Here is a 21,647-nt window from a genome sequence, read left to right as displayed (position 1 = left end):
TTCAGCCACCGGCACAAGGCTGCTGATATTCACTGCACGAATGTGAATGTGAAGTTGCTATATAACATATTATGTTAATTATATTACACAATAACATTCTGAACTCTGAATGTTCATAAACTCCCATGTGACCCTCTTCAAATGCAGATGTTCAATAACAGAAAAAAGTTTGTCATCACTTAGTGTTATATTCACTTATATGCAATAAATTACTACCTTATTCCAATTAGTACTGCCACACCATGTCATTGCTGTTTAATAAGGCTTTGTTTTACAATCTAATAAAATACTACACAACATTAAATTACGTAATATAACTTAGAATAAATTGTATGTATACTTAGACCGGAACATAAACAAAGAGTGAAAAATTTAAGGGGGTCTGAATACTTTCCGTACCCACTGTATATTGTCACTGTCTCAGCAGAAAAACTAGCAACAACAATAACATTCTTTGACAAATAATAATAAAAAAAACTTAAATCTCTCAGCTGATGACCATATAATTAAAAAACCTTAATTATAAATGCTAAAAGAAATGTAATAATAACAATAATAATAAATTATAGGCTACCCCTTACGAAAAAGAAGTTTATTCAAGTGTGCTATTAGTATACTTCTTTTAAACTAAAAAAATAGGAAAGTATACTTTCAGTCTACTTCTTATGTACTTCTCAGACATGGGCTCTATGTACTTCTCAGAAATATAATTAAAATGACATTTAAGTATACTTGACTTATACATAGAAAAAGTATAAATATATTTGAGCTATACTTGTGCTCCGAGAATCCGTAAACTTAAAAGTATACTTTTATATACTAGAAAGTGGGCCAATTTAGTCCCAAGGAGTATTGAAATAGTACACTTACAAGTATACTACTAGTACACTGATATTTGTATACTTACTACATAAAGTATACTTAAAATATACTTGAACTTTACTTAAGTATACTTAATAAAATAAACTTGAAGTATACTACTTTTTGGTAAGGGTACACTAGATAGACGTGTTACAACCTCAAAATTTTGAAGAAAAAAAAAGGAAAGAAAAAGTGTTGAATATAGGCTATCATGAAAATAGGATTTAAACAATAGAGGACATACGGTAATATTGATATTATGGTTTAAAATGTTAAATGTTTTAAGATAAATCATCTTAAATCTAAGATAGCTTTAAATGAGATATTTTAAGGTTATGGTCGGGGACTCAAAAGGCACTCAATAGCCTACCAGAACTGAACCAACTGACCAACACAAAGTGGGATATTCAGTTTACCTCAGTATCTCTGCAAGTTCGTGACACGTTGGCCTCCAAACCTCTGTCTACATCCACGTGTTTATATAAATCTTACGTTAATTACGAAGTAATACAGTAATAAAAAGTTTTAGACCGGAAAACAAAAATTTTTAGAAATGTATGACGGTTTGGAGGATGTCATGGGTTTGTTTTGAACGCCTAGCGGTGTGATAGCGGTAGTGACGGGGTCGGATGTTTACGATCTCCATGGTAACCACTATCCCCAATCGCTCACAAATAAAACACACACCTGTTACAAGCAGACATGAGCGTCTCTGTGACACGCACATTTCAGAAGAAAAATGAGGGCAGTAGGAGATTCAGACAACAGAGGACATATGATTATTTGTACGGTGAGTTACAGCTGCAAATCGATGGCCTGTTTGACCATTAAAATATTCGGATGTTATAAGAAAGTCCATATTGTGTCATGTATTATTTAAAAAGTCTGTTGTGTTAAATTGTGGATGTTGGTGCTGCTTTAGACCCTGTACACACATTGTCAGCTGATGTGGATCACGCCAGGGAAAACTTTCGAGCTCATGCCTCAATGGATCGAGTGGTAAGTTGACAGACCTAAAAAAGTAAGGAAGTAAGTAAATACAATTTTAAACAACTACAAACACTAGCACAGCACAGCTCATCGTGTGCTAATAATGTTTCAGTAATGTTTCAGATTTTGCAGATTTATGTAACTATTGTATGTTTCAATAATGTTTCAGATTTTGCAGATTTATGTAGCTATTGAGTCCTTGAACTGCAGTCACCTTTTTGTGCTGCTACTTCCATGTAAACACCGGAGACCGGAAAACACAAACACAAAGTCTTTTCCATTGCGAACTGAAGTTCAAGTTTAATAAACTCTGACTACAAACACTAGCACAGCACAGCTCATCGTGTGCTAATAATGTTTCAGTAATGTTTCAGATTTTGCAGATTTATGTAACTATTGTATGTTTCAATAATGTTTCAGATTTTGCAGATTTATGTAGCTATTGAGTCCTTGAACTGCAGTCACCTTTTTGTGCTGCTACTTCCATGTAAACACCGGAGACCGGAAAACACAAAGTCTTTTCCACTGCGAACTGAAGTTCAAGTTTAATAAACTCTGACTTTTGATTGGGCAGAGAGAAAACACATGTACCCAAAACAGGACTTACAGTAGCCTATATGTAACACATTTTGGCTGAACTGAAATAAGATATGAAATAAAATAGTCTCATTAAAGCCTGCCCTTGTGAAAAAGACATAGCCTACAATTTAGCATACTTTTAAAAATAGTACTTGTTACGGAAATTATTTACTTAAAAAAAATAAAATAAAAAAAATTACATAATTACTTCTATTGTCTTTGAAATAGCCAAATGGGCAGAATTGCCAGATTTACTGGCAAAATTTATGTTAAAGTAAAATATACTTCCATGTTTTAAATCTACACACTTGTATGTCATTTATTTGAATATATATGATATTTCATATCTGTAGCAATGAAGTTGCAATGTAGTATATTTAAAATATATAACTTTAAATAAAAACACACTACAGTTAAAATTATAATCAAGTACTTTACATGCTTTAGTACGTTAGTCAACACAGAAAAATAAGTGTACTGCACTTCTTTAAATCATGACAAGAGATTATTAAAACATAATAAATTAATATAAACACAATGCACACTTTTCAGGCCACATATAGCATGATTCCAAGTTATAAATGCATTTTTCCAAGCGAGTAAAAAACGTAATACTTGCAATTAATTTAATGCATACACAAAAAAAGGAGTACACGTGGAGATATTGAGCACTTCATTTTGGCACATGAAATACAAAAAAAAAGAAGATTGTGAATATCTCAGCATGTAATCTTTTTTTTGGATAGGCTATACATAAAATAAACGTCAAGTTGGCTATTGAGTTTTTACTTTCTTGGAAGAATTTATAAATAATACAGATAAAAAGTCTCATGCTGGTTAAATAGGTCTACAACTGTTTAGTTGGCAAATGGCTAAAATGCTGCAAGTCTGAAGTGCTAAATTGTTTTAGGTAATTGAAAAAAATGGAGTACCCTGCTGACACTGAAGTGGTTAATTTGAGTTATTACAGATCGCTCTGAAATACTTGATTCTGATTGGTCAGTCGCCGCATTCTGACCACTAAACAACAGTGAGCTATATTGTCCCTGGAAGCCTGTATCCTACACTGTGCTGGTTTCATGTCTCTCGAATCACAACAGTCTCACACTATTTCAACTCAAATCAAAATTTCAGGTGCATTTATTTCTTAATCTTGTTTGTTAATCTCTCAGGACAATGTACGGCCAGTCATTATCACATCATGAATTCTCTCATGTGTAGGACAGTCTGGCCATCAGTGAGAAATAAAATTATGAGAAATTTAGAGCTGAACAAATTCCTCTGTGACTCTGTCTTTTATCTCATGGCCAGCACAATACCCTTTGTATCCTCAGGATAGTGCTAGTGAACACACAAACATTTATTTGAAAATAATTAATGGCACAAATGGCAAAGAAGTGACAAGGGTGAAATTTTTGTCATTCTGAAATTCTGAAATTTTGAATGACTGTGTTCAAAAAAAATCTGAAATAACCATTACCATTTTTGTTTCATTCTTAACACATCAGAAACCTTAAAAGACTCATATCGTGAGGAATGAAAATGCCTCCGATCTTTGGAAATACAAGTTTATTGTATGAAAACATTCTGTAATTTTATGTATTTAAAACATCATTCCCAGAAACTGAAAGTATCCTTTTATTGAAAGTAAAGTGGAGAGATGTTTCGTTCTGTATTTCAAACATTATAAATTCACCCCAAAAAAAAAACTGTATGTTATGACCTTTTAAGAGTACAAACAGTTGTGCTTTGTCTCTATCAGCGGAAGGTTCCAGAATTTAACTCCATGTTTAGTAATCTGCCACATCACCCCCGTTTCACCTTACGCCTTGAAGCCACTGACCCTGTGCCTGTGTTCATTGATCGACGTTGGCAAGGCTTTGCCGAGCAGAAGAGACAGGCCCTGCAGCAACTGACGGGGTAAGATTCACCCACTCTGTACACAAGACAATAGTCCTTTATAAATATGATATCAGATCGGTGAATCTCACAAAAACATGTCCAGGACAATTTTCACTCTAAACTCAAAAAAAAATAAAAAAATAAAAAAAAAGAAGAAGAAATGATTTGCATGAAGAAATTAAATCTATTTTTATTACCATCTTTTTTGCATTGTGACTTTTTGTGATATTTTGCATTTTATAAACACATTTCCCACACATAGTATTATCCACCAAATGATTGAGCTGTTTTCTTTCTTTGAGTTATTTCTTGCGGATTCTTTTGGGATATTTGAATGTTTTTTATGTTCTTTTGCAGTGCACAACATTTTTATACACTACTGTTCAAAAGTTTGGGGTCAGTAAGGTTTTTTAATGTTTTTGAATGGAGTCTCTTACTCTCTGCACCATGCAAGGCTGAAAAAAATGCAGTCAACAGTAATATTGTGAATTTCTACAATATAAGTAACTGTTTTGTATATATATTTTCAAATGTAATTTATTCCTGTGATGCAAAGCTGAATTTGTAGCAGTCGTCAGTGTTAAATAATTATAATATGCTGATTTGGTGCTCAAGAAACATTTCTTCTTATGATGAATGTTGAAAACATTTAAGCTGTTTAATATTTTTGTGGAAATAGTGATATGTTTTTTTTTTTCAGGATTCTTTGATGAATAGAAAATTCTAAATAACAGCATTTATTTGAAATAGAGGTCTTTTGTACCATAAATGTCCTTACCGTCACTTTAGATCAATGCAGTGCATCCTTGCTGAATAAATGTATTCATTTCTTAAAAAATGAAAAAACATATAGACGCCAAACTTTTGAGTGATAGTGTATGCTGTATATGCCAATATTATTAATCCTTAATAATTTTGTGTCTGTGAAAGGGTTGTGCCTCAGATACATGGACCAAACCACACAGATGTGACAGGAATGGACCGCTGGAAGTTTTTCGAACGGTAGGATATATGTGACCCTGGAGCACAAAACCAGTCTTAAGTCGCTGGGGTATATTTGTAGCAATAGCCAAAAATACATTGTATGGGTCAAAATTATAGATTTTTCTTTTATGCCAAAAATCATTAGGATATTAAGTAAAGATTATGTTCCATGAAGATATTTAGTAAATTTCCTACCGTAAATATATAAAAACTTAATTTTTGATTAGTAATATGCATTGCTAAGAACTTCATTTGGACAACTTTAAAGGTGATTTTATCAATATTTTGATTTTTTTGCACCCTCACATTCCAGATTTTCAAATAGTTGTATCTCGGCCAAATATTGTCCTATCCTAACAGACCATACATCAATGGAAAGCTTATTTATTCAGCTTTCAGATGACGTATAAATCTGAATTTCGAAAAATTGACCCTTATGACTGGATTTGTGCTCCAGGGTCACATATAGAAAAATTTATGTGAATGACAATAGCTAAACAGAAGTTTTTTAACAGTTAAAGTGTACAAATAAGAATAATGTTTTTCTCTTTCACTGTTTTTCCCTCTCTTTTTCTTCCATTTCCTTTCTCTCAGTCCTCTTATTCCTTTCGCTCAACAGATTCCTCCTGATGTTGTATTTGCTTTGCCAAGGTAAGTCAAATGGTGCTTGTCACTCTGTTAATAGTTATTTATTCAATACCTATGATCTACCAAAAACTGGACTTTCTTACTATCTTTCTATACATCTGTCTTGCCACTATTTTTCTCACAGATCTGACCTCCTTTCTGCTTCGGATGGAGATGAAAAACGGTCCCCTACTCCGTTCCAGCGGAGCGTGGGAGTTCAGACTGATTATCGGGAGAGTGAGACACAAACAGACCCCTTCACTCCAGACTATGCGGTTCGTCCTGGAACAGTCCCCCCTGAGCTGCTCACATTGGCCACACTCACATGGGGTAAACAGCACATAATATAATAATCATAAATAAGACGTGTCTCTCACCAGTGCCTAATGACAATGAGACAATGCTGCACAAACTCTTGCATGTGTAGCTTCAAGCATTTGTGTTTGCACATTTGCCAAGAGATGTTTCGGGACTAACAGTGGTTGTTTTCAGGCCGTGGGCTGCCTGCAGGGCTGGCAGAAGTAGAGATGATTGAGAGGGCAAGAATGAAGAGAGCTTGGGAGGCAACTCTGCCCCCGCTGAATGACCTCTCTCAGCTGGACAAGAGGAGAAGGATGATGGAGGAGATGGAGAGGAAGGAGTGGGCATTCAGAGAGAAGGAGATAGAGAAGTGAGCACTACTTATAGGAATAGTTTTCCAAGTTTGATTAATTTGGGCAGTTCACTCACACATTATTTGCAGTGGTTTCTCACACCGTAACAAGATACTTTGTAGCTGGATAAGGTGGATATTTGCCAAAAAAAAAAAAAAGAGTCTAAGGGGCTGTTCACACTGAAAACGTGAGACGCAATGCTCGGGAATGGTTTAAAAAAAAAAAAAAAAGCGCTGTGCAGAATTTCTCCTCTGCGATGTTGCCGTCAAATAAAACAAGTTTACTTGCTACTGTAAACAAAAGCTCGCAACACTTGCCCTGCCTCCAAGCCTTCTGATTGGTCCACTGCTTTGGAACTGGCATTGATGAGCGGCGCTGCGCATAAAAGTTGAAATTCTTTGAACTTGACACGGCGTCATGTACGAGACGCTGAGAAAGACGGGAGACGCTAGCATAACAGACATACATGTCCGCCTAGTGCATGTTTACATAGAAAAACAATGGAAAAGTAGTGCACTGGAATGGATAAATGTATTCTGTGTGAACAGCCCCTTAAGAAGAACTCTTAAATGTACTGCTACAAGCACAAACACATTCATGTTGACTGTTGTTGTTTGTCGTGTTTTGTCAGGCTGCAGGAGGCACGGCTGACCCTGCTGGTGCAGCTTCTGCGTCAGAGGGAGGAGAAGCAGGAGGAGGTCAAGATGGATCGGCTGGATGTGAGCTTTTCCCAGCACCAGCAAGAGAAGGAGGCGCAGATTAAGAAGATACGCAATGACTACATCATTTGTGAGGCCACAGTCAGATAAATCATCATATTTAAGTTGCGCTTTAAAATGACCCATTCTGTTTATGTCAGTAATCGTGAAATCAGAATTGACGTTTTGTGGCTTTTAGAAAGTGCGTGTTTGCTTTTAGACCATATACTGTAGATGCTACAAGTATGTGATTTTACCGTATTTGTACAAATTTCAGTGCTTTCCGACCTGAAGCATGACCCACATTAATTGCGTAAATCAGAAAAAGGTGTTTTATCAAATACATTTAAAAAAAACGTGTTTCTGACAGCGCTGCATGAGTTAGCAGTGCCATCTAGTGGTTGTGTGGTAAACATCCTTAGCAGCTCAGCTAGGATCTAAAATTAACACAAAATATGAGCAAAGAAGTACATGAAACTGTTTTACTTTGTAGCTGGTGTGATTATCAAATGTCAAAGGTTGCAATTTAATTACATAGCCTAACTATATATGTAGTCTGATGTGCTGCATGTGATTGGGTGAGTGTGGCGTTGTGTTCATTTATACGCAAGCAGCTCATGATCCAGAGTTTTCAGTGTTTCAAACACGACACACACTTCCCAAATGTCCTTCCCTAAAATTTTGGGAGAATGTTCTATATATCTTCTTAACATAAGAGAAGGTATAAGGTCTCCCTTGCAGCAGTTTTCCACAAAAATATCATCTCTGTAGTTTAACATAAAAAAGAATATCAGTATTGTAATTTTACTGTTATGTAAAATAAAATAGTAATAATAATAATAATAATAATTATTATTATTATATATTTTTCATTCGCAGTGTAATAGTTTCATTGCAATCATAATATATTTCTTATTTTTTTATAATGTAAATAATCTTACAGTCTTCTATTCTATTTTTTTGTGAGGCATGATAAAAAGCCATCATTCCTACAAAATTACGTATTCAAATCTTCCAACTAAATGAAGCATAGAATATATTAAGAGCTGTCAGGACATTTGTGTTTAAACCAGATTACATGTTTAAGTCGGATTATCCTGATTTATGAAATAATAAGAATATACAAACTGACATAATTTTATTTATCGTTTTCCTGTTTCTCACAGCAATGCGGAAGCTGCTGGCTAAACGGAGGAATGTGGAGGGAAAGCTGAAGAAACGTGATATTATAAAGGATTACTCAGATTATGGGTTTCAGACATACGCACCTCGGTCGCGGGTTGGCCAGATCCCTGACCGAAATTCCAACCGCAACGTGGTCAAGAGTCACTTTCTCAGCACGTATGAAGGTCTGCTTCTGTTTACAGAAGTTGTTTTCCTTGTAACTACTCAGGATACAGTAAAGTTTATAGTTAATGATTTTTGATTAATTTTATTTTAGAAATATTTACTTAATGCACATAACATTTTTATTCTAATGTCTTTCTTTGTTCAATATATTCTGATATTCTTTATTTGTTTGTTTTATTTTTTTAAATGTTATCCATAAAAATCAATTACCCTATTCTACTTCTTCTGAAATCATATCATGGAGTTTATTGAGGAGAGGTGTGCTATTAACATTTTTGTTCTCATACCACTTAAAAAAATTGTTTTGATAAATTTATAAATGTACACAAATCCAGTGTTTATATAGTAATTTTAGTCTGTCCTGAAAACAAAAAAACAAAAACAAAACTTTTTTAACTTTTAAAATAAAAATAACATTTCGACACCAAATTGCATTAAATATTTACATTTATTTTAATTTTTATTATTTTTTATTACATATTATATTTCAAACGTTTTAAAGTAGAAAATAATATTTTACTTTTTTCCTTCTAAATCAAATCATTCTGCTTATTAATCAAAGATGTGCCTTGGTTTTTCTAAGCAATTACAATAATGTCTAAAACCTGGTTAACAAAGAATTGGGGTTTAAAAATTGCTTCAGATCAGAATATTATAGAGATTTAGGTGTATTTATTTTTATTTTTTTCAGAAAATGTATTTTATTTCATTTAAAATAAGTTATTTTACAAGCACGACCTGTTTAGCTGAAATTTGAATCACTACGGATGTGGTAAAGGCCTGCAGAGACATCTCTGTGTTTCTCAGGTCTGTTAGAACTGGAGGCAAGTCTTTCTCCATCTGTCATGGAGCCTCAAATCAAAGTGCCAAGACCTAAAGTGACTAAAGGCTTCATCACACGCTCAGCCCGCAGAGAACTAGAGCTCATGAAGACTCATCAGGTAATGAGCAGCTGGGTGCTTTTCACACTTTATCAGACTGTGGGAGGAGGTGTATGAAGTGACAGATATCCCCCTGAGCTCTCCTTTCCCAATAGGCTCTAAAGGAAGAAAAGGGTCGTGTGGTGGAAAAGAAGCCTTTGCGGTTCCTCTTTAAGAAGGAAAAACCTGCTCCACGACCTCCAACCCCTGCGGTGGAAGATCCTCCAGAGGTACAACCCGCATTCTTGCTGTAGACAATTCAGGTTTTCCTTCTAAGAGCTGGCTTTTGATGAGAAAGTGTGCAGGTTGCAAGTATACAGGCAGCCTGTAGGTATAAGCACACCTTTGTGATTCTCTAAACTAGGGGTTTTGATCTAGTGGATAACGACCCAAATTGGTTGCAGAGCTTTCTGATAAGAGTCAGCAAAAATTGCAAAGATAAAGATACTAAAAAAGACACAACCCAGACAACATTACATCCTGGTTGCAATGAGGATAAAAATAGTTTGTGCCAAACAATGTTGGTATTATTTTAGTTAACAATTATCAGATTTCTAAATATAATAATGAACTATTTCAAATTAATTTCAATTTTGATTTTAAGGACATTGTTGTTCACTTTGATACTTTGTGTACTTTGAAAAGTGTCCTAAAACAAAACATTTATTCCCCTGTAATTGTACTTCTTTACAGTACTTTTATTGTGAAGTATTACTAAAAGTGAATATCTGGACTTCATACTTAAGAAGTCTACTTAAAGAGTGTATACTTTCATAACTATATTTCTTAAAACACTTTTGAAAATTGCACTTTGTAATGCCAAATTTATATTTTAAATCATTGTTTTAATAAACTGTTATCATGCTATAACGAGTACACTTATTATGATGTGTTGACTAACATACTAAAGCACATGCAAAGTGCTTGATTATAATTAAACTGTAGTGAGTAATTCAATATTACATTTACTACACTTTAAATGTACTAAATTGCAACTTCATAATTACAAATGAGTAATTACAAATATATTTAAAATACATGCCATGCAAGTTTCAGTAGAAATGACAATAAAATATAGTTTAGCTTATGATAAAGTCTTGTCTGTACATAAGGTGGTACATTTTAAGCATGTTTCAAAGACAATAGAAGTTATTATGAAATTACATGTAAAGATGCACTTAAGTCTTACTTAAAAAAGCGCTCTGAAGTTCAGCTAATTGCATTCAATATAAATTTAAACTGAAATGCATTTTTATTTAATTGCACTTAGCATGCAATTTCTCAAATGTTCCTTTTCACAACAGTAAGTCCTAAAAGAACCACTGCTCTAAAGTGATCTGAGGATACTACAGTATATGATGCATTGACTTTCGTTGAATCATTTATTTTGTCATTCTTTTCGTATGATGCGTCTGATTCTGAGATATCGATGTTATGTCTATAACAGGAAGATGAGGAAAGAGAGCTGGCCGTTATCTTTCTGCAGAAAGTGCTGAGAGGAAGATCCGCGCAGAATCAGGTAAGGCTCAGTGGGCGGAGCGTGGTTTTCTAACTGATGGCTCATATAGTCGTCGATGGGAATAGATAATGACGTCTGATGGTTGGCAGATGTTCGAGGGAAAAGAGAAACGGTTGGAACTGATCCAAGAACTGCGCACCACCCACGCACTGCAGAAGGAGCAACAGGACAAGAAGGAGGCGGAAAAACAGGTCACACTTGCCCTGCAGAGACAGAGAGACATCCAGTCTGAAAAAGTAAGACCGGAGATGTATATGTTTAAGATATGAAAATAAGCACCTGCTGTAGCATGTGAACTTTGACTGATAAAACTACATACTTATCTCAGTACAATCAAAATACAGTTTTTTAGGCATTCACAACATCAGCTCTGCTTTGGCATGTACCGCTCATCTTTTCTGGGCTTCTCAGCATGGGTCACATCCTGAAGAGTCACATTTTCCTGTTTTGAAATGAAACTGTTCAATGTACTATGAAAACATTTTCATATGTTTTTTCCCTGTAATTTTCAGAATTCAAAACCTTCTCCCAGTGAAAAATAGTAAAAAATAATGTAAGCTATTTTGTACAAAGTCACTGATCATTACAGTCTGATCGTAAAGGTTTGTGGAGCATATTTTATTATTAAAGGAATAGTTCACACAAAAATGAAAATCTGCTGAAAATGTACTCACCCTCAGGCCATCCAAGATGTAGATGAGTTTGTTTCTTCATTCGAACAGATGCAGAGAAAGTTAGCATTACATCACTTATGCAGTGAATGGGTGCCGTCAGAATGAGAGTTCAAACATCTGATAAAAACATCACAATAATCCACTTGATTCCGGTCCTTCAATTAACATCGTGTTTCTGTAAAAAAAAAAAAAAAAATCCATCATTAAGGCATTATTACTGTAAACGGTCACTGTAGCCAAAATGTGAGTCGCTAATCCAAATGTTCCAGTTTTCCAGTTGAAAAAGTCCATCCCCACACCAAAATCCTTCCACATATTTGTTTAGAACAATTTTTTTTACTGTTTTCACTTGTAAATAGTGATTGTTCTCTGAATATTTCTCTCATGATTCAGACGAGACGCCTTTTTCACTTGAGAAAGCAATATTATGGACAGAAGACTCAAATTTTAGCCAGAACCAATGGTTTGAATAGTTTTGATTTTTTTTTTAAAGATTTGTTTCTTACAAACACACAGGTTGTCACTTCAAAAGACATTCATTGATGGACTGGAGTCTTGTGGATTATTGTGACGTTTTTATCAGCTGTTTGCACTCTAATTCTGATGGCACCCATTCACTGCAGAGCAAGTGATGTAATGCTAAACTTTTCATTTTGGGGTAAACCATTCGTTTAATTATTTGATAACTTGTAAAAAAAAAAAAAGAAAAAAAAAAAAAGTACAGCATAGCATACATTTCACTTAAAAGGAAGAAGCAATGCTTACACTGAAGTCTTAAAGGAAGAGACTTTACATTTCAAATGTAAAAAAATAAAATAAAAATAAAATCTATTTAACATAAAAAAAACATTTTTGCCTTAGGACAAAAACAAAATACTAATAAAAATATGGAATGAGCCTATTTGTGGTCTAAAAAAAAAATTTACATAAAAAAGTCACTGAACAAATCAATGTAAGAATGAACTATGAGCTAGGACATCTCATGTACTAAACTGATTAAATTCTTTTTATTCCTTCTCCCACTGTCTTTTTCTCAGGTGTCTCAGATTGAGTCCTATATATCTGGCCTGTCTGGAGGAGTGATAGTGGACATGCTGGACTTTCTGTCTAAAGAGTTGGTCCGGCTGCAGGAGGAAAGGCAAATCCATGCCTTCACCCTATTGGCTGAGAGAGACCGTCGTATTCGTGAGGCTGAGGAGAGTGGAAGGCGGCAGATCGAGGAAAGGAGACGCAGAGAGGAGGATGAGATATTTAAACAGGTCACTAGAACATCCATTCACAATAAATATGCTCTTAGCTCTATCTAACAAAATCATACAATACCATTCAAAAGTTTGGGGATTTTATTTGTAAGAATTAATCATTTTATGCAGCAAGGAATGTGTTAAATTGACCAAAAGTGACAGTAAAGAATTTTTTTTTATATTACAAAAGTAATATGTTCTTTTTCATTTTTGTTCATCAAAGAATCCTGAAAAATGTGTCGGTTTCCACAAAAATATTAGGCAGCACAAGTGTTTTCAACATCGATAATAATCAGAAATGTTTCTTGAGCAGCAGATCGGCATATTAGAATGATTTCTGAAGGATCACGTGACACTGAAGACTGGAGTAAGCTGAAAATTTAGCTTTGTCATATCAGGAATATTACATTTTTAAACATTCATACAGAAACCCTTATTTTAAATTGTAATAATATTTCACAGTATTACTGTTTTTACTGTATTTTTTATCAAATAGATGCAGGCTTGGTTAGCATAAGAGACTTTTCAAATTCTTTACAAAAATTAAAAAAATACCTCTAACTTCTGAACGTTAGCGTATGTTAGTGTATGTAAATGGTTTATTTTCTTTGGTAAAGCACATTGCCATAGAATTCTTCATTAATGTCAAGAGCCAATCAAAATTCCCCTTTTTTTTTTTTTTTTTCTTTAAATGTGTACCCCAGTCATATTGTGTCAAATTTCCTCTTGTATTGCAACCAGCATCTTTGCAATCTTTCTTTTCTATCTGAGATATCTTGTCTATCTGTATATCATTTGGTATCAGGTGGTCAGGATGCATCAGGACACAGTAGACATGTACCTGGAGGATGTCATCCTGGGCTCCATTAATCAGACAGCTGATGCTCAGGCCAGAGAGGAGATTCACCGCAAGGCTGAGGAGCTGAACAACATCACCTATGCCATGGAGGAGACGTACGTTCCTGGTCTCGAATGCTGTGACATCCAGTTAAACCAGTTTGAAGATCTCGCAACTAGATTGCTTATTGTTGACAATGAACCACAAACTCTTAAAATCATGCTAGATATTTCAGCAAGGTCAAAATATTTTCAATTATTAAAATAAAACACTTCACTAAATGCTCTTGAGGAAAAGGGATAAAATATATAAATGCACCTTTAGATTTCAATATGTAGAAAAGATTCTCTCAGCACTGTTCTGACATTCAAAGGCTGCAAGGCATGTTTCTCACTGATAGTTGATTACGTCAGAGGTTTTATTAGATTCAAGATCATTGCTGAGCTACCAAGGATGTCTGAATCACATGTGAATAGACCCAAACAGTGTGAATGCTTTCTGTTATTATAACCTTGAACTCTCAATACATTCATAATGCCCTTGAATAATTTGTATAAAGACAGGCCATCTAAAATAAAGACCTTGATCAAATACAATAAAATAATGCATGTAAGGTGCACATAAGATGACTCTCTTTCGCTCTCTTTATATATACTCTTGTATATATAAAATATACAAAGCCATTCTTAGATTTGTCTACAGGACGACTTCCACCCATTGCGCTCTGCCTGTTTAAAAACTCTGCAACAGTTTAACTTTCTGATCCTGCGAGGCAAAATGCAGAGAAACAGTTTCAGCCTAGGAAATATAAAATATGTATGAAATCTGTGTCTATATATTCTTTCCCTCAATAAATAATAAATGATGGATGTCAGATGTGGCAGCACACCCATAGGAAGTCACTAGAATCAGATACTGTGCATTTGCAGGCATATCACTAATCTAATAAACATTGTATGACCAAGTTACAAAGATCATTGTTACTGTATGTGTCCTTCAGCGAGGCTGCCAGCATTGGCTGTTTTAGAGCATTTCCTTTGTCACAAACAGAATCAATCTGCTCTAATCGGTCTGTGTGTTATGTCTTTCATGCTCTGTGTGTACGTGCAGGAGGAACAGTCAGCAGTCTGAAGAGATTGTGGCAGAACTCGTCTACAGATTCCTCATTCCTGAGGTCCAGAAGATTGCTGTCAGAGAAAGAGGTGAGTTATTCGATCAGGCAGATAATCAGTAAAATACCAAGCTATTACAGGTCATGCCAAGTTAGACCTTAATGTTATTATATGCGTAACCTTGTGCCATTTAAAAGAAGTACACTGTTGTTTTTCTTTGGAGCTCAAAGGGATATAAGGAACAGAATGTACCATGTTGCTCTTCTAGATACAATGAAAGGAGATGCTTACTAAGATCGTCTAAAGGACAAAAAAAAGCTTATGCTATATATATTCATATTCCAAGCTTAGTAAGAGAAATTTAAAATGGTGTCATTTCTACAACACTAGTGTCACCAAACAGAGCAATTTGGAGAAGTCAACCTACAAATAATTTAATTAAAAAAACAAAACATTGAAATATTAAATATTACATTTAGCATTTCACCTTCGAGTGACATGAGGATAAATAGATGATAACACTGTCTTTTTTTGCATTACTGAGACATATAAGAGTGTCAAAACAAGCTGGTCGTGCATAAAAGCATGCCGTTTCTGAGGTTATAGACCACACAAACATAGAGAACAAAGCCATATTGAAACCGTATTGAAAAACATTCAGTTTTTATATATAGTGACATTGCAAACATCTTTCTGCTGTATGTAGTGCACTCTATTAACATCTTAAAAGATTTGAAAAGCCTCATGCAGGTCTTTTCACTGCTAAAAATGGTCACATTACCAGTATGGCCTATTTGTTAAGCTTGACTTTTTAATGACCTGTGAGTTTGACATGTGTGTATGTATCACAGTGGGAGTCATGTGGCCTGTGTTATATATTTAATGAATTATCCTCACTGTTTGCCACAGTCTGTTTTTAATTCCCCATTTCCACATTATTTGTTTCTGTGTAATAAAGACTCTGTTCATAAAAATGCACTATATGCACACACAACTCTGTCTCAACTCTACAGCTTGCTCAGGTGACTGTAACCGCATGACTTTCTACATACAACCAAATTTAAATTAATGATTTGTTGGGGATATTATTCATTTACTCACTGCATGTCCTACAATGCTGTATGATGTTATTTCTTCTGTGGAACATAAAAGCAGAAGAAAGTTACACAATGCTTTCCATACATTAAAAGCGGATTGTGACCCGTGACTGTCAACCTCCATAAAGAACAAAAAGCAGCATAAATTATCAGAAATGAACAAGTGTTTTTCTAAATAATTGTGGATCATTGTGGAAAAATAAATTTGATGAATGGTGCTGATAAAAGCAGCGACAGTTCCCTTTCAGTCGGTCACTCTCGACGTCACGTCGGATGACCGACGAATTGGGATCTCGCCTAGAGGGACCAATCTATTTCGAGTGTAAACTAAACGAGCCAATGCACATTGGCATGCGATTATTGCATCCAGCTGCCGCTGATCACAGCGTGAGTATAAGTAGGCAGCAGATGCAGCGCATATTCAGCTTTTCGCTTCGGAGCCGAGCGATCACATCGTTCTGCTCCTGACTACTCTACTGAGAGAAAAAGACTGAACGAGTTCAGCGCGCTCTTAGAGAGCTCCATGCGCGAGACGGACAAGACACGATTCTTGAACGCCCCCGTGTCCCAGGCCGGCCGTTTCGGCGACACGGTGGAGAACTTGCCCAGCAGTTCGTGCAGCTGCTGCCATCGCCGAGGGCGGCCCCCTGCCACCGCCACGCTCCTGCGGCCTCCAGCCGCTGCATCTGCTGCCTACTTATACTCACGCTGTGATCAGCGGCAGCTGGATGCAATAATCGCATGCCAATGTGCATTGGCTCGTTTAGTTTACACTCGAAGTAGATTGGTCTCTCTAAGCGAGATCCCAATTTGTCGGTCATCCGACGTGACGTCTCCGTTCCCTCCTTCAGGGAACGAGGGTTACCATACGTAACCGAGACATTATCAGAGTCTCACATTAAAATCCTGGCAGGTATGAGTCATTAAATTAGACTTTTAATAATATTGTTTACTGTGTGACATTTCTTTGTTCAACAGAAAAGACGAGTGTCATTATCAAAAAAAAAAAATGTTGGCTAATTTGGCACCTTTCATCAAGTGACAACTATAACTCAACTCAAGCTGGCACTATATTAAGTATCTTTTTGTTTTTGCCAACAACCTAACTGTGTAGCTTTGAATCCTTAAGTGCCCCAAGTCTCCATGCATATCAATTTCCATAAGGATTTATTTCATTTTTCCATTTGGAAGTGGTTTTTTCAGGTTGTCTTGCCTCTCAGAACAGACATATGGCCCAACATTGTCCCACCAATTGAAAACCACTTTAAAAATGTACTGTTTGCTCATTCTCTTTTAGTTCGCCAGAGCCAGAGAAGGCATCTGCAAGCAGCTCGTTCAATCATCAGTAGCAGCCCTGGATCTTCTGCGGTCTCCCAGCCCCCATCTCCATCAGACAGGGCCTCCTCAGCAGTTCTGAATGACATACTCAGCCAAGTAGAGGAGGCTGTTCCCAGAACTGTGACCCCAAGAGACCCTGGACCAGCACAAAACAATCTGACCAGTGATCCAACAGCAGACGCTCTCAACGGGAATGGAAAACATGCAGATTAAGCCCATGAGCAGTAATACAAAACATTAAATTCTTGACCTTTACAATAGTCCTATTAACTGTTTGTATTTGTTGTCATAATAGCTGACTTGATTTTTCCTACCATACTTATAGAGACAGAAAGAGTGAATGAACTTTGAAAGAACAGTCCAAAGTTAACGGTTACGCAATAAAACCAGCATTTAATTTCTCCGTAAGTGCCACTTTTTCTCATTAATAATGGAACACATCAAAGTCTGCAGATTACTCGAAAAGTAAAGCATAGCTTAAAAGCAAAGACTTTCAGACATCTTCATTTTCATTTGTAAAGGAAAAACTCATAAAAGACCATCATCTGAAACAATTTCCAGTATAGGTCTATGTTAGGCACTAACATAGGTCCGGGTGGCTTTTTCTCTGACCGTTGGGTCCATTAGATCCTGTCTGAGAAATGGGCTGTATCTCCTAAAAAAGATAGACAGAATGATAAGGGAGATTTAGTAGGCCTATTACCCTGTTTTTCCATAGCTCAACTGAGGATCTGTAGATCTTATGTATTAAATCACTTAAATTCAAGTGTTTGTGAACCTAACCAAAACTTGTTCACATTTACATGAAAACTCAAATTTCAATCCTACAGTCTTGTCTTCTGACTTCTTTGGCCACAGTTTTAAAACACAGTTACTTTTGAGGTATTTACTTTTGGGGTAGGCTATGACTGTGTGATTTATGCTGTAGAGCTAACACTAATGATCAACAAAGTTATAAGTAGTCTGTATTTGAATTAGTTAAGTTTTAATTACCGGTAGGCTATACGTTTAACGATGTGAGGTGTAATTGATGAATAGCAATACATCGCTGGCTTACACACGCTGCAAGTGTCTTAGTTGCATAATTTTCTATAAACAAATTGCATAATGCTCCATTCAGTTTGCCCCTCCTGTGATTGGTTGTGTTTTCTTTTATTTCCCTTCTCTCTCGATTTCGACGGTCTGCTCTTTTGGCTAATCAGGACATTCGGAAAACAAGCAACGGCATTCGCGTCTATAGCGAGAGCATATGATATGATTTCTCTCGCTTTTCCGTCAAACGTGTCCGTCTCAGGACATCTGTAACCAGGAAGTACTGTAAGTAAGTCTCTGGGGCGGCTGTGTGTACAGTGCGTTCTTTAGAATCAGGACTGTAAATGCGAAACGGATCGTGTCATGATTGACGTCGGAGCTCGGTGAACTTGGTCATGTTGAGGCATTACGTGAATGTCGTGCTGATATGACATGGTAAGTGCGTTTGTTTTTTATTTAGTTACTGAAGTAAAGTAGATCGCGAGACGTGACCGCAAGAACGTGCACTACAAATAAATAATGTCGCTTGCAAACACTAGGAATGAATGTCAGTCAGCACGGTGTGTGTTTGTCTGGATTTAGCTAAATATACTGTACTGTCTCGAAGGTCTGATAAAGAGACGATAAAGCGATTAATAAACTCCTGCTGTCGGTATAACATGCTATAAACAGTCATTCAGCAGTTGTATTCAGCGCGATGCATTACATTCCCGAGGCTGTGAAATCTGTGCAGAACTTGACTAGATAAAGTCAGTCCAGTCGTCTGCGTAGTTGCTTAACTTTAACCCAGTGCCACTTTTCACTGTTGTTTTATTTTCTATTCTGAGCCATTAGTAATTAACCATAATCAGTTATCACGGTTATTTTTTGAGCTCATTTAGTCGCAGCAGTTGACCCAATAGGCTACAGCAGAAGTTTAGTGCTTACTGTGCGGTTTATTTGTAGACTATTAATATTTATTTGTTTACAATGAGTTCTGTCACATTGGTGCTTCTGAATAAATTGATTTGACTATAGGCAGGAAGGTGCGGGTAATCATAGCTTATATGCATGATATTGTGTGATATGTCTCACATATTAGTTCAATAAAATGAAAATGATTAGTAATAACATGCTGTCAACTGTGCATTATCACAAAGAAAATGAATTAAATTCTAATCCATATTATCCCGAAGCTGTGATGAAATTTACTCACCCTCAGGTCATTCTAAAACTGTTTGAGGTCCTTCTTTGGAGCATAAGAAAGAAAGCTAAGAAAGTCCGTTTGTATAGTTCTGCATCAAAAAAGAAAGAAACCAAAACATCAAGCTTTGTGTGTCACCAAGAATCACACAGACTCAAAGCTATAGACAATGTGTGTAGATGCTCAGTTTTATGTTCTGAACATAATTATTATACATAAGTAGCACAGGTATATTTGTAGCAATAGCCAACAATACATTAAAAAATTATCATCAAAATGATAAATTTTTTCTTTTATGCCAAAAATCATTAGGATCATGTTCCATGGAGATATTTTGTAAATATTCCTACTGTAAATATATCAAAACTTAATTTTTCATTAGTAATATGCATTGCTAAGAAATTCATTTGGACAACTTTAAAGGCTAACATTCAGATTCCAGATTTAAAATAGTTGTCTTGGCCAAATAGCGTCCTATAGCCTACTAACAATTTGTAACAAACCATATATGAATGGAAAGCTTATTTATTCATCTTTCAGATTATGTATAAATCTCAATTTAAAAAAATTGACCCTTATGACTGGTTTTGTGGTCCAGAGTTACATATATGCTCATAATGTAAAGCTTCTGAGATGTTAATGAAGTTACTCTTTGCCTGAAAGTTGTGTTTTAGAATAGAATTTCAGGATGTATAGCTCTTTATTTTCAGCAGAAGCATGTGTGTACTGTACTTCTGTACTGTAATCTAAACGTACTGTACGTTTAGATTAGGCACTGCTGAAAATGCCAGAGTTTAGTTCAGTGAACCTGCCAGAGGAGGAGGCCTTCTCAATTTGGAGGCCTCTTTCAAAGAAACGATTGCCTTAAAAAGGAATAATAATAATGATAATAATTGCCACTGGAAATTGATTCCTGAAGGCAAATAATGGAAAAGTTTGTTTCTGACCCTGACCTTTTTTGTTGGCAGAAAAACTTTGCAGTACACTGATTAATGTAATGTATTTTTCATTCAATACAATACAGATTGAAAGCAAGAACATTTAACATGAATTCTTTATTTTTTTATTTTTTTAAGACTTTCCTTATCTTAAATTTAAGTTCACCAAGTGTGGGTATTCTCCATTATTTCTTGTCATACTTGCATCACAGCAGGTTTAAATGAGTTTTTAAAAAAACGAAGCATTAACACATGTTAGACTGCACCCCATAAACACAATCAAGCCTAGAAAAAACCCAGTCAACCACCCCTTTAAACAAAAAGTCAATATTTGCTACAGTTTGTTTCAGTTAGTCTAAATATCCGAGGAATGCTTTGTGTAGTTTGTACTGTTGGCCTGTTTCTAATGTGTTGACCTAGTTGCAGTTAGCTAAACATGAGCTGCTGCTCAAATGCAGCACTGTGTTGTTTGGACATTCAGTAAAGTTGCTTTTTCAGTAGGGAAATATATCATTACTGAAATTACCTTTCAAATAAAATAAATTATGGTAACCTAGAGATAAATAGTCTCTTAATAAATGCAAATAATGATACACAATAAATACACAATATGTCAAAGAACCAGAAGGACGAACCAATACAATGTTGCAATTACAGTGAAACTATGGTACTTAAATTTGTCAAAATTTCTTGTGGAGATTAACTGTCTTGCATTCTCAGCACAATAAGTGTTTATCAAGTGATATTGAGAGAAGAAATATATTAAGAGATGTAATTGCATTTTCAAATTTTCAATAAGCCTTTAAACCTCTGCAATTTATTTAGCCTGCAGTGCACAGGGCTCAGTTTTATGAGTTATCTGTAATCTAGTATAGTCATAGTAATATTTGTATATTGAGTTGTGAATGGTTTTAATGGTTGTGAACTGTTTATAGCTGATTTTTACACTTTACAGTGACTATGTGTCAACTGAAATGAATACATGTGTGCCATGGGAATGACAAGGCCCCTCTGATGGCGCATTTAAAGGGATGATTCACTGTTAAAGGTAGGCCTATGTTTTTTGTTTGTTGTTGTCTCATACTTTTAGATATGCTGTTATTTGTAA

General features: G+C 35.5%; 2 protein-coding genes across 3 annotated transcripts in view; both read left to right on the top strand.

Annotated features, from left to right (window-relative positions):
• Positions 1-1,536: 1,536 nt before the first annotated feature.
• On the top strand, positions 1,537-17,789 carry LOC107715901 (cilia and flagella associated protein 91). The gene is made up of 17 exons (XM_016522155.1): positions 1,537-1,651; positions 1,784-1,860; positions 4,193-4,350; positions 5,263-5,334; positions 5,911-5,967; positions 6,089-6,273; positions 6,436-6,613; positions 7,228-7,385; positions 8,461-8,643; positions 9,452-9,585; positions 9,681-9,794; positions 11,012-11,083; positions 11,173-11,319; positions 12,795-13,016; positions 13,807-13,955; positions 14,950-15,041; positions 17,346-17,789. The coding sequence occupies exons 1-17, from the start codon at positions 1,564-1,566 to the stop codon at positions 17,597-17,599; spliced, it is 2,340 nt and encodes a 779-aa protein (XP_016377641.1). The 5' UTR covers positions 1,537-1,563; the 3' UTR covers positions 17,600-17,789.
• Positions 17,790-18,547: 758 nt separating this feature from the next.
• LOC107715907 (nuclear receptor subfamily 1 group I member 2-like) overlaps positions 18,548-21,647 on the top strand; it is a 32,664-nt gene continuing 29,564 nt past the window's right edge. Inside the window, exon 1 of one of the 2 annotated variants that reach the window (XM_016522165.1) lies at positions 18,548-18,698. Coding sequence is in view for 1 of the 2 variants with exons in the window: in XM_016522164.1 (XP_016377650.1) it covers positions 18,851-18,853 (3 nt within the window). In the remaining variant the exon portion in view is untranslated. Of the gene's footprint in view, positions 18,854-21,647 lie in introns of both variants that reach the window. The other variant, XM_016522164.1, reaches the window with a different exon arrangement.

The sequence above is a fragment of the Sinocyclocheilus rhinocerous genome, unplaced genomic scaffold (genome assembly GCF_001515625.1).
Source record: "Sinocyclocheilus rhinocerous isolate Xijiao unplaced genomic scaffold, SAMN03320098_v1.1 scaffold600, whole genome shotgun sequence".
Lineage (NCBI taxonomy): Eukaryota > Metazoa > Chordata > Actinopteri > Cypriniformes > Cyprinidae > Sinocyclocheilus > Sinocyclocheilus rhinocerous.
Note: the sequence above shows the minus strand (reverse complement) of the source record. Positions and strands in the feature narration are given on the sequence as shown.

Coding starts and splice junctions, on each gene's coding strand:
- LOC107715901 (XM_016522155.1), top strand. CDS start 1,564: ATGAGCGTCTCTGTGACACGCACATTTCAGAAGAAAAATGAGGGCAGT. Junction 1,652..1,783: donor GACATATGATTATTTGTACG/GTGAGTTACAGC, acceptor GTGCTGCTTTAG/ACCCTGTACACACATTGTCA. Junction 15,042..17,345: donor GATTGCTGTCAGAGAAAGAG/GTGAGTTATTCG, acceptor ATTCTCTTTTAG/TTCGCCAGAGCCAGAGAAGG.